Below are 13,365 nucleotides of genomic sequence, written 5' to 3'. Positions count from 1 at the left end.
CAGAGGGAAAAAGAGCAGAAAAGAATGTTCATCTGTGTAGGTAAAAGAGGGTTTTGTTTTGTATCCTGGCCAAATTGAAAAGATCTCAGATTTTATGGATCTGCAAGCTTAGGCACAGTGAATGGCAGAATCTGGAGTGCTCTTTCATTCTAATGCCACAGTATGCAAATAGGAAAGAGGATTTGTTTCATTTTATCCTCCTCCTCCTCAAAACCTGTAATGAAGAAGAACTGTTAAATGGTGCTAATCTTTGCTAGCTTATTCAAGTTTTTAGAAGTACTTTCCTAGTAAAAGATGTTTCCTCAGATGACTAAAATTTCAGTAGTTTTATATTCTTGGCAGATATTGAAAAGAACTGTCATTCAACCCAACAAAAAGGTTATTATTTACACACACACACACACACACACACACACACACACACTATGAATTTTAGCAAACAGTCATGTGTGCTTTAATTTTGGCCACTTTGTAGTTCAAAAAAGAAGATCTCCTCAGTTCCCAGGATAACCTGTAATACAAGGGTGCATTTGCTGGGTCTTCGGAAATAATTCTTATTATTGTAGTCATTCTCATCTTAAATTAATGGCTTAGATTGAAATACTATACCCAACAGTAGCGATGCAGGAAGAGCCCACAGAACTCTGCTTCTAAGGTAGACTCACCTGATTCAATCCAATAAGATCATGATCTGATCTCACTGGATTGGATCAGGTGAGTCTACCTTGGAAGCAGAGTTCATGATCTGAGTCCACTGTATAATCCACAGTCTGGTGGATTCCTTTATGAGGGCTTCAGTCCTCCCTCTGTGTCCTGTCCCTGTTTATTCCCCCCCCCTTAAAAAAGGGTGCATTTCGACGTCTTGCTACCACACTGAATAGAGTAGTAGAGCGAGTCCCTCTGGAAGGAACAAGTCTCAATGATGGCCCATCTCCCTCAGATGCAGTTTGATGGCAAAAACATGCCAGATAGATAGATAGATAGACAGACAGATACACACACACACACTTCATTCGGGGGCTAGACAGTGTTTTGTAACTAGGAGAGTATTCTGGAGAAGCAAGACTTATTACAGGGCTGCAAGCATTTAAAAAGTAACTGTGACTCTTCAGAATACTTCATCTTCATTGTGCGCAGCTATAAAAAAAGCTTTAGAAATATGGTTTTTGTTAGGCATCTACTAACAGGTCTGTCACTGCCATTTAAGGGTTAGGGAAACTATTTCCAAGGATCTCATTACACTCCCCCCCCCCTTTCCTCTTTCCTCCGTGCCCCTCCCCCCAATTGTCTCAGAAGGCACTCCCAAGGCCCAGATGTTATACAGTGTGAGATATTTTCCAGTAGACATATCTGGCAGTTTGGCAAAGCAGCGCAGGCAGTTTGAACTACTCAGGGCTGGAGATACAATTGGGGTGCTGACGAAATTGCTTTACTCTTTTTTTTAAAAAAAAAGACACGACTTATTTGTAAATGCAGTGATGCATTTTAATCTTTATCCAAGTCTCATTTATGGAAATTATTGTGATGGCTTCCATAGATCTCTGCTGCCTTTATAGGAATGTCTACAAATCTTAGAAGTCTGATATCTTCCTAATATTCATTCCTACTGGGGGGTTTTTTAAAGTGCCCATTATTTTACATTATTTTTCTAAGTATACACTTTATATCATGCATTTATTAATTTTATCTTTATTTATTTATCATTTGAAAACGAGCAAACTAATAATGCATCCGAAACCACAGTGTTGGTAAGATCATGTTCATTTTAGTGTGTTCCTTCCCACCAGCTGCTTTGTAATGAGTGGGGGAAATCCAGCCTTTGTGAGCAAAGGAAGACATTATGGGCTAGATTCACACACCTACCAAGAATATCCATGGCATTAGTTTTCCTGATTATAACGCTAGTGCTTCTGTACTGTTTCCTAATATTCCTTTCACACTGAAGTGCTATGGAACTGTGGCTTTCTGACCAATATACAGTGGTACCTCGGGTTACAAACACTTCAGGTTACAAATTCCACTAACCCGGAAGTAGTACCTTGGGTTGAGAACTTTACCCCAGGATGAGAATGGAAATCGCGTACCGGTGGCACGGCAGCAGTGGGAGGCCCGATTAGCGAAAGCGCGCCTCAGGATAAGAATGGTTTCGGGTTAAGAACGGACCTCCGGAACGAATTAAGTTCGTAACCCAAGGTACCACTGTACCAGAATGTCACACTAAATTTCATTGACACCACGCTAGTGGGTTTGGTGAGACACAACAACAAACATCATTGGACAACATCACTGCACCCTTTCTACACATGCATCCTTCCGTTCCCCTGTGGTTCCCCATGAAAAAAATTGTATGCCGGTGTACCACCCCAAATTTTGTCTCTTTATTTCCATGATTTTCCGGGATAAGGGAACTGCAAGCTGATCCGCCTCCCCCCCCCCCCAAATGCAATAACATGGAAATGAGCGCTATATACGAGTAATAGAGTTGGCTCACCATTGAGGGATCAGTTCTGGGGGTCTGTGCACAAAGGTAGAATCATGCAAAGTCAGGACCCCCCTCCAACCCCCCCCCAAAGAAGCACTCCCCCAGAGCCCTTGAATCTCTTTCCCAGAGGCTGATGAGGAAAACCTACTGGGTGTGCTGTTGGAGGGGAAATAAATAAACTGAGAGTGGAAAATTACAGGTTGCGATCGCGAATGTAAAGGGGCCATAAATTGTGGGTCCACTGTATTCTATTTTCTGGAGGCGGCTTTTTGTGTGAAAACTCAAATATACTGCAGAAACTTACAGTTAATGGGGATATTGAATAATCTGCTGTGTGAATGCAGCCTAAATGTTGCATCACATGGTTTTGCTACATTCCTCCCCCCTATGTTGTACTACTACCTTGTTTAGAATGAATTGTTTTCCTCTTTGCTTGGTATTTGATGGGGCGGCATGCTATTTCAGTTTATGTCCGCCGTGTGGAAGTTGCTTTTTGGCCTCATGATCTAAAAGTGGTCCCATTTGTTTTCTTACGAATGGGAAGAATAGATTCCTCTGACTTTCATCTCCGAAGCCATCAGAAGAGGGAGTAGAATAGCTGTCCCCCATATATCTGGAGATTTCTCATAATTACAAGTGTGGGTTTGTGACACCTGGACACCATTTCTCATACGGGCAAAATGTTTTTTTTCTGTCCGCATCCTGAATTGAATGATTGTGGTGGGTGACATTAGGCCAACTCATTTATTTTTATTTTTATTCTCTCTTCCTCCAATGTCTCCGTGGGAGAAAACACTCTCCTTTTTCTTGTAATCTGTGCTGGGCTCTGCCGATCATTGTTTTCTTAGGGGCTGTTTCTCATAATATGCCTGCCACCTTCTGGGTGATGGATGCTTCGTAAAGTGAGCCATTTCATATGTGCCGGATTGCCTTGTGGATTGGTTTTCCAAGAGTTGTCTCTCCACGACTGTCAGACATTGCTGGTGGCGACAGTACACCCCATGGAGACCTGCTTATTCAGCAAGCCAGTATCCTCTAACAGCTCACTGCATGAAGTAACTACCATACAGAGGCCGCTTCAAGCAGTTCCCGCAGTGGTTGTATTTTGACTAGCCCTGAGTTGCGCACGGATTTATCTTTTTGTTTTTACCTGAGAAGTGATACCATGACAAATACATTTGAGAAGCCCTGATGTAAAAATAGTATTTTATATGAGACGTCGAAGCAGATTATCATTCCGTTTCCTCCTTCCTTGGCTTTACTTTTTTGGATACTGGACTGCAAAATACAAGCAGGACCCATCAATCCGTTGTGAGGGAATCACACCTGTAGAACTTGATGCTTATCACTTCAAAACTTTCAGAAGCGGGCCAGTCACCCATTCCAGGAACACATGATTAATTCTACATCCACACACACTGCTTTAAGATTCTTCCCTCGCTCTCCTACTGCTTGTTTGTCTTCTTAGAAGCCGGAGCTGCTATAGAGAAAACTTCCAAAGGAAGGTTCTGTTGTGTTTTCAGAATACTAACAGGCAAATTGGTAACACTGGAATATTGTTTTTAGTCCACTTCCCCTTCCTCCATTCTGTCCATAAAGGTAAAGGCTGTGCGCTCATCTCACTCTATAGGCCAAGGGAGCTGGCATTTGTCCGCAGACAGCTTCCGGGTCATGTAGCCAGCATGACTAAGCCGCTTCTGGCGAACCAGAGCAGCGCACGGAAATGCTGTTTACCTTCCCACCGGACCGGTACCTATTTACCTACTTGCACTTTTAGGCGTGCTTTTGAACTGCTAGGTAGGCAGGAGCTGGGACCGAACAACGGGAGCTCACCTCGTCGCGGGGATTCGAACCGCCGACCTTCTGATCGGCAAGCCCTAGGCTCTGTGGTTTAGACCACAGCGCCGCCCGCGTCCCTATTCTGTCCATAGGGCATAGTTAATTGTCTGTGGAGCCATGGAATATTCACAAATATTCTGTGGCAAAAACAGTGCTGCTTTCTTGTGGGAAGCGAAAGATCAGTTTTTCTGACACAGAAGCAGCAAGTCCTTATACCTAGCAGTGGGCTATTCTAAAAGGACCCAGGCATTCCAGGAAGCTGGAGCTAGGAGTCTATGGGACAGGAAGTGAATATGTGTGTGATGGAAGAGGAAGCTGATTTTATTCTTAACTATATACGTAGACCACTATTAGACAAGCCTTCAGTCCCAGGTCTCTATTAACATATACAAATTTCAACATTACTGTAAATAACTTCTTTGGGATTTTGTGAAGTTCCACTTCTTTAAAGCATGATGGTGTTGTGTGGAGTATGTGTGTTTTGTTTTTTAAAAAATATATTCTACTTCCCACTTCAGGAATGAATCACAAGCTTCATAGCACGCTCCCCCCCCCCTTTTTTTTTTTTTGTTTAAAGAGGCCATTGACTTAGTTGGACTGGTTACATGCATTTTCACACTATAAAGGGGCACAGTTTATAAACTAAGCATGCTCTTGGCATCTGGGACATTTTCACTTTAGAATGTTATAAGACAACTTCCTACTTGAGGTGGAGCTGTGGTGGTTTACCCCAAAGCTTTTGTAATGTTACCTTCATTCTCTGGTAGTATTACTGTGATAATTGTGCCCCAGTAATTTCAACTACAAAAGTACTGGTAACTTGCAGAAAGTTAGCCCAACTTTAAAATAGTTTGCAAGAGGCAGCCCTTGATGATGCCTTTTAAAAAACAAATTGCTTAGGCACATTATTTATATTTAAGCTTCCAGTATCGTCTCTTATGAAGCCATCTCTGTAGCACATACTGATGAATTTTCTGTGTTTCCAGTCCTGAAGTGTTCCTTAGCTTTGAAGTTTTTAATTTGGTACATTTTTGCAGCGGTTTTCTGTAATCGCAGCAGCTCTCTAAACAGCACTGCTGTGACTGTAAAAATCACAACAAAGCATACCTAGCTCTTTATCCACTCAGGTTGTACTCATGGTTACACAAATATTAATTGCTGTAGAAATTGCTGTGAAGTTGCCTCCTCTTGGCAGCAAATGGTGTGTAGAAGAATTCATTGAGGTGTAATGTTGGTTAGTTGGCATTCATAATCAAGGTCAGTCCTTCATCATGGTTATGATGGTTTATACCCCTTTGCATGTTTCCTTCTTTGTACAGTTGCATCTGCAGCAGTGCTAACCACCGTTAACAGTAGCTGTCATTAGTTAGCAAGTGTTTGCAAATAAGCCTGGCGTCCTCTAGGGCTCCCCCCGGCCCCCAGTACAACTCCTGTCTGCCAAAACATCTAGATGGCAGGAGGCCATCAAAGACTGAACTGCACCATGGTTATTCTGTTCCTTTCCATCTTTTCCATTCTGAACATTTTTAATTTCTAAATTCAGAGTTCCAGAGTAGAGTTGTATATGTAACACTGCATTGAGTGCAATAGAATCTCCCCCCCCCCCAGCATCCTATATACTAACAGTGAGTTCATTGTCTGAGTGTGGTTTCTTATGCAAGCCAAAACCATCCACATACTATAAGAGAACTCGGCAGACTTGGGAGAACTGCAGTTTGAAATACTGTAAATACCTTTAGGTAACAATAAGTTGGGGAGGTGGGAAGCCCAAACAGCCTAATGATGACTGAGGAGCCTGAGGAGGTCGCGTAGAAAACCAAGGGAGGGAGAAAATGGTACGGAATATTCTGGAAGAGAGCATGGCTAGTTGGCAGGAACCCTGAACACTTCACACAGCAATCAATTTTGCTTCTAAGGGTTCCGCCTGGTCTTCCTTCACATGAAGAGTAAGGTTTTGTGCCACGGCTTAAAGTCTCAGCATTGTCCAGTCTGTCAGTGAATAGTCCACCAGCTGAAGACTCAAGAGCATGCAGTTTGTCACCATTGTGGGTGGTTAATCGCCTTCTCAGCAACCAAATATGCAGAGCAGATGTCAGCACCAACTGAATGGCGGTGAAAATATCTGTACCCACCTACAAGGCCTCTGTGAATGCTTGTGTGCCAAAACTCCCAGTTGCTACCAGATTATTCATCAGGTCAGCTTTGACCAGCATTTGTGATATAGCTCACCCCTCTTAAGAATATGGTTTGTTTTCAACTCCCTTCCAGAATTCAATTTGCCTCTCCTTTGATTACATGTGTGTACAGCAGTAGATGAGCTGGTTTCAGCTCTGTGAGAAAGATGTCCTTTATGGGCTGAAAATCAGGGACCTCTGCTGAGCTGTTTCTCACTTCCTCTATTACTTTATATTGTATCCGTATTTCCTCCAGCATCTTGGTGGCATCTAGATTAGCAGCACAGCTCTGCCTTCGCATGATACCAGACGTACAGAAATCTTGTGCTACTTCATGACTGCACATGAACCACACTTCCCTCTTGTGTGAATAGCTTTTTAAACCTAAATTGCTAGTGTGGGGACTGATCAGAGCTGGGAACCTGGTGGGGAGCAGTTTTGTGGGGGGAAACTCTTTGCCTCCCCACCATGGTCATGATCAGGGCTCTCACATCTCCTATAGGTATTTGCGGGGTGGGGTAACAGCTGTTAGAGCAAAAGAGAGACCCCCACCCCCAATGCAAATAGCAGGCACAGGGGCTCTGACTCAGATTGGGACAGCAGCAGTGGGGAGGGGTTTTAAAAAGAAACCGTCCCATGTCAAAGCCCTAATCTGATTTGAGGTCCCACATCTGCAATTTGCTTTTTAAAAAAATCATCAAATCATGCTATTGTTAATTGCACGAATGGTGTTGCAGCTAATGGATCAGCAGCAGTTATGTCTGCACTGGGCCAGCGTGGTACAGTTCCAGTTTGTTGTTGCCTGCAAAGAAACATGCAGTTAGAGAGTCTACCTCTTGGGGATGGCTTCTCATTTCCTGTTAGAACAGTTACACTGTGCATGTCGGATTGAGCTGGTAATGAGAACTGTGGGCAGAAGGTTGAAAAGGTGCCTTTGTCCTGTTCTGCATGAGAGAATGTTTCCCTTGTTGTGAGCATTGGATTGTAGGTAATACAACCTGCGCACTGTAAAAAAAGTTTAAGCATCAAAATGGTGTGTGTGTGTGTTTGCTTTTTTTTAAAAAAAAGAACACCTTTTGGCTTAGCACAAATTATTTCTTTGCAAAGTCTGCATTCTCCGCAAAGTATGTTTGCAAATGACTGCTAGGAGAAGGAGGAGGCTGTTGTAGTTCTTTGTAACACCCAACGTAATCTGGTAAAATAAACCTCCTAAATGGTTAGGCTGGCAAAGGTTTTGGGCAGCGCTGTTTTTAGGGTGTGTGTGTCACATTAAGGAGTGTTTAGGTTTTTCTATCATGGCTTCCCTTCCTGCTTTCAGGTTTCTCCCATTCAGCCTTCACATTTGGAATAGAGAGTCATATTAGCCAATCCAACATCAATGGGACACTAGTGCCACCTGCTGCCCTCATCTCCATACTTCAGAAAGGCCTGCAGTATGTGGAAGCAGAGATCAGCATCAATGAGGTGAGTAGCTGTGTTTTCTTATGTGGAGACACACACCACTTGAGGGTGCATATGGAGTATGTTAGATATTGAAGAACCTACCTCTTGCCTGTCTCCGTTGACTCTTACCCAAGAGCAAGCCACAGTTTTGTGCTGGAATGGATAACCAGGTGGCATTTGTGCAAGGAATCAATACAGAACAGTAAGAAATTAAGTATATTTGCAGTGCCAGAGGGTTGGAAAAGATTTAGGCCTTACTGAGCAATTGGATACAATTGCCTTATGTGTCTCTAAGAATAGGAGAGAGCAAGAGCTAAAAATACAAGGGAGGATCCGGGTGTCTTCCTGAGCAGTAGCCCTCCGTAGACCTCCCGGTGGCTGTGCCACCAACCAAGAAAGAAGGCATTCATGGGCATCATTTGCTAATAAAGGAGAAACAATGATAGCTTTGTGCATCTGGATTTTCTTTGTAAAGATGTTTACATTAAAACATTGAGAAGGCCTCTTCCTTTGAATTCTCTTGCTGTTTTAAATTATGCTATCTTGAAAAAGAAGCAGCACATGTGTAAAGCAGAGAGGCATGCAAAGATGCTGTCTTCCCATCAGATTTCTTCCCTATACTCTGTAGTTCCAAACTTTTCAGATTAGGCTTCATCCTGAACAAACATGTCAAGAGGAACTGACACATGAATTTTGTTATTTTTTTTATAGACGTAGTAGATAGTCGTCACTAGCCATGATGACGGGGTGTGTGAGGCAGTGTGCCTCTGAATACCAGTTGTTGGGAATCGCTAATAGGGAGAGTCCTGCTGCACTCAGCTTCGCTTATGGGCTTCTCATGGGCACCTAGTTGGCCTCTCTTGTGAAAGAGAAGGCTAGACTGGATGGGCCTTTGGTTTTTGCAGTCTTATTAATTATCGCAGAAGTGAAGGTGAAATGGGGTGAATTTGAGCCTGGATGGTTCAGTTGGTTAGAGCATGGGACTGATAACTCTTAGGGTTGCAGCTAAGATCCTCTTATGGGACAGCTGTGTATTCCTGCATTGCAGGGGGTTGGACTAGAATGATCCTCAGAGTTCCTTCCATCTCTATGATTCTTTGATCCCATAATGCCTTTTTAGAGCCAATGCTCTTCTAGGAACCTAGAAAGCTGCCTTATTCTGAGTCAGACCATTGGTCTATGTAGTTCAGTGTTGTCTACAGTGACCAATAGCAGCTCCTGAGCATCTCTCCCAGCTCTGCCTGGGGACGCCATATTATTACTACTACTACTATTACTAGCATTATTATTATTATTATTCACCTTCAAAACCACTGCATCAAGGCTATTTACACATAAACACAATTAAAGTCATTTATAAACATGAAAACAACAGATACATTTAAGGCAAAACTAAAACCCTAACAAATGGATACTTGTTGTAAAGACCCATTTATACAGCATCGGAACAAAAATTACTGCAACTGTTTCTGGAAAGCACAGTTAGTGGGCGCCAGTTGTATCTCAACAAGACTACTCAATCCAGTGCTGTTCCGTCACTGTGTGCTCAGCAGTCCAGAGTGTGGTGATTAAAAACTCGCCAAGAGGCTTCTCTTACAGAAGGTTGTTACAGATGGCTCCGTCACCGTATTCTGCTTGGCATTCTCTTGGGTGTCGCCTGTCCTCTCAGCCTCCTAATTCGTTTTCTTTTCATTTTCCTTCCCCTCCCTCAGGACGGCACAGTGTTTGACGGCAGGCCTATAGAGTCGCTATCGTTGATAGACGCAGTAATGCCTGACGTGGTACAGACTCGGCAGCAGGCTTTGCGGGAGAAATTAGCTCAACAGCAAGCTAGCACGGCACCAGTCACAGCGCCGGCCACCATGGCCACCACAGCTTCTACAGCAACGACAACTGCTGTCCCTCAGCAGAACACACCAAAGAATGGAGAAGCCACTGTGAATGGAGAGGAGAATGGGGCACATGCAATAAGTACGCTTCCTATGGGTGTGGCTCGCGAGTGCCGGATTTTGTGCAACTGCAGCACAACCATTGGTTTGGGTCTGGGCTCCGAATTCATCACCTCGAGAAGTGCAGTGGTTATTTTTTATGTGGAGCTTCCCTTGGGAATGGTCTGGAAGCTGAAGCTGGTTCAGAATGCTGCTGCCAGGTTTTTGAGGGGAACACCTATTGCATCTTTACTAAGGGAACCGCACTGGCTGCTGATGAGCTGCTGCTCCATGTGCAAGGTCTGGTTGTTAACATATAAAAGCCCTGAACAACTTGGGACCAGGTTCCTGTGTCTGTAGAAAATCTTTGTCGAATACGTTTTGGATTTTTGAAGCCCAGGGAAGGGGACTCCGTAGGCTTTCAAGACAGCTTATATCACCTAGCACAGCTCCTTGCCTTTTTGCCCCTGACTATAAGAATAAATTATGCAGATATTTGTACTTGTATTTAACTTGCATGATTTTATGGAGAACACAAAGCTGATACATTATTGGCATGGAATTTGGGTTACCTTGGGGAAGAATGTTGATTTATTTAAAAGCACACAGCTCTGAACATGAAGGCTCCTTTGAGTTCATGATGCTCAGAAATTGTATGAAGACATGGAGAATAGTTATTCTGCAGCCATTCTGTTGCAGGTTTTCAGGATCGTGATACATCCGACATAGTAGCTGCTTGCTTTCTATTGGGACCAAGATCCCCAAGAATTGCCAGCACTAACCACATGTCTGAGTCTATAAGGATATGCCCGGTTTCCACACCATAGAATAGGCACCAGCACTCTAAAATTGAGTTAGGAAACTTCAACTCCTGCATTTAGTCAGGGACCTCATTCACATGTTCTGGTAAATCACATGAACGTTTTCTCCTCCCTGCTAGCGGGTGGGAGAAACATGTCTGAAATGGGGACCGTGCTTCGCTTTGCTCCAAACAAACCCTGTTTTGCAGCACCGGCTTGTTCTTGTTCTTGACATGTTTGTGGTTTGTGTGAGTTAAATTAACTATGACGCCCAGTTTGGATATAACACTACACCAGGGATCATGGTTTGTGTGGGTGGGGATGAGCGAAGTGGCCTAGATTCAGTGTGAACTGGTCTACTATAGGAAACATGAAGAGAATCAGACTTTTAATCGCAACATCACTGTACCAAAAATATGCATAGTAGTGCACAGCTAGGCAATATAAGGCAGCCACAGGCTTGTCTGTGTTCAAATGCTTGCTTGGTGTTAAGTTCAGTAGATGGGCTTGGGGAAGTGGTCTAACTGAATTTCCCCTAAGTCTCATCTGTTTCTCCTTACAGTTTCTGAGTCAGCTATTTCCCTATCTTCCCCAACCCCCATTTGGATGTTATATTCCCAGGATTAAAGATTAATTTATTTGGGAATTATCCATGTGTAAATAAAATTTGGCAGTATAACTATGTGTTACTTTTCCCTATAGGATCTCTTGCTATTAATTGCACAGTTTGCAATGTACAGAAGGGAGCAGAAACTAATCACTGTGTGCAGTTTTCATTGTTGTTATAATTAATGTCATCTTGTCAGCAGTTCACCCAGATCATAGTGTGAAATATGACTTGTTTAAAAAGCCTGTTCTTAAATGTAGAGAGTTACGTTTCCTTCTGATCTTGGTAAGGAAAGTGTGTGTTTATGCAGCCAGCATAAAGCAATCAAATAAGTTATACGTTATTGGAATTAAATGGTTTTGTCCAGTCTTCTCTGTAAATAATTACAGCTAAGAGTAACATGCTGCAAATTTGAAAAAGCAAAACAGAACAAAACTGAAAAGAATAACTAACAGTACATAATCACTGCCTTACCTCAATGTGTGTGTTTTGTCGTGCAGATAATCATTCAAAGCCAATGGAAATTGATGGGGATGTTGAAATTCCTTCTAACAAAGCAACAGTTCTCCGGGGTCACGAATCAGAGGTGTTCATCTGTGCCTGGAATCCTGTCAGTGATCTGCTAGCATCGGGGTAAGTTAAAGGGTTAGAACAGCTCTCACTGTATTTAAGTTGCATTCATCTCTAGTCAGTGCTGATTTGGAGCATCAGTAATGTGGATCTCATGTGCCCTCTCTGTATGTCATTGTTATGACAGACATAGTCTTAACACATTGTGGCTAATGTGTTCTCTCAAACCAACTTATAGGAACTTAGGAGGCTGCCCTGTATTGGGTCAGACTGCTTCCTCCATCTTACACCATATTGTCTACTGTAATTGTCGGGGGCTCTCTAGGGTTCTCAGGCAGAAAGCCTTTTCCTCTGCCTGTTACCTGAGCCCCCTTTTAAAACATAGCTACTAGCTATGGCCCCAGCATCTAATAAAATCCAACATCTAGTGAAATAACTTCCAAGAGAGTGGATTGCCCTTCGTAGTGCATTTTTGTTAGCCTTGTTCTGTCAGGTTTCCAAATACAATTACTACTGCAGCTTTTCTTTACAGTGTTATGGTTAGAAATTGGAAGTTGTGAGGTGCTGGAGTTGTTGTTACTCAATCGTTTTCGGTTTCTATATTATTTCATCATGTTGTCGTTGAACGTGCCTTGCGATTTTTTGTTGTTGTTGTTGTTAAAGAAAAGCAGTCTATTCGTTTGCTGGGGTTTTTTAAAAAAAATACAAAATTTCCTGTGTGTGCTAACAAATATACGTTCATATCCTGTTCCGTGTGCATGACAAACACATTTCCTCTTGATAGATCTGGTGACTCTACGGCCAGAATATGGAATCTAAATGAGAACAGTAATGGTAGTTCCACTCAACTCGTCTTGAGGCACTGCATAAGAGAAGGAGGACATGATGTTCCCAGCAATAAGGATGTAACATCGTTGGACTGGAATGTAAGTTGACTGCTAAAACTCTTGAAGGTGTCTGAAATGTAGATTGCTATATATTTTTTTAAAAAGTTGGTGCTTCCATTCCAACCTGGTGTTATTTTACACTAGCAAAATATGTGTCACCATGATGGATGGAGTGTGCATAGGGGGGATTATATATGATAAGAGGGATCCCCGCACACCAGCTGATCTCTTTCAGGAGGGCTAAGCTACTCAATAACTGCGATAAGGAGGACCCTTGCAATTGCAGCATTTTTGCCAGAAACACTTTATTTTTCCATGTCATTATGTGTGGCAGTCACCCCCATACCTAAAAGAAAATAAAAGGTAGGATGAAATGTTTAAAGCTTATATGAGCAGGTAGGTAGAATGATTGTTTTAGAAAGGGCAAGCAGTCCTTCCATCACCTCTGAATACTAACTCAAGTGTAAAAGTCTCGCAGTGCTTCAGTCATTTATTCAGTCTCGTAGCCTAGTAGTTCTAGTTCCTCTTTGCAAACAAGTGCAAAACATTTAACAGCTCATAAAAAAGCTTTTTAGTCTTTCCATGCTGTTACTTTCCACTTGTTACTTGATAGACTTTGATTTAGCAAATCTTCA

At 42.7% G+C, this 13,365-nt stretch overlaps 1 protein-coding gene across 2 annotated transcripts in view; it reads left to right on the top strand.

The window, feature by feature from the left end:
* The window catches only part of TBL1X (transducin beta like 1 X-linked), a 51,072-nt gene that overhangs the window by 22,318 nt on the left and 15,389 nt on the right, over positions 1-13,365 (top strand). For both annotated transcript variants that reach the window (XM_081001386.1, XM_081001387.1), the window contains 4 exons: positions 7,814-7,959; positions 9,651-9,909; positions 11,774-11,906; positions 12,628-12,769. In XM_081001386.1, the coding sequence (XP_080857512.1) occupies positions 7,814-7,959; positions 9,651-9,909; positions 11,774-11,906; positions 12,628-12,769 (680 nt within the window). The remainder of the gene's footprint in view (positions 1-7,813; positions 7,960-9,650; positions 9,910-11,773; positions 11,907-12,627; positions 12,770-13,365) is intronic.

Source organism: Podarcis pityusensis (genome assembly GCF_964106645.2).
Source record: "Podarcis pityusensis genome assembly, chromosome: 4".
Taxonomy (NCBI): Eukaryota; Metazoa; Chordata; class Lepidosauria; order Squamata; family Lacertidae; genus Podarcis; species Podarcis pityusensis.
This window is presented reverse-complemented; position numbering and strand designations above follow the sequence as displayed.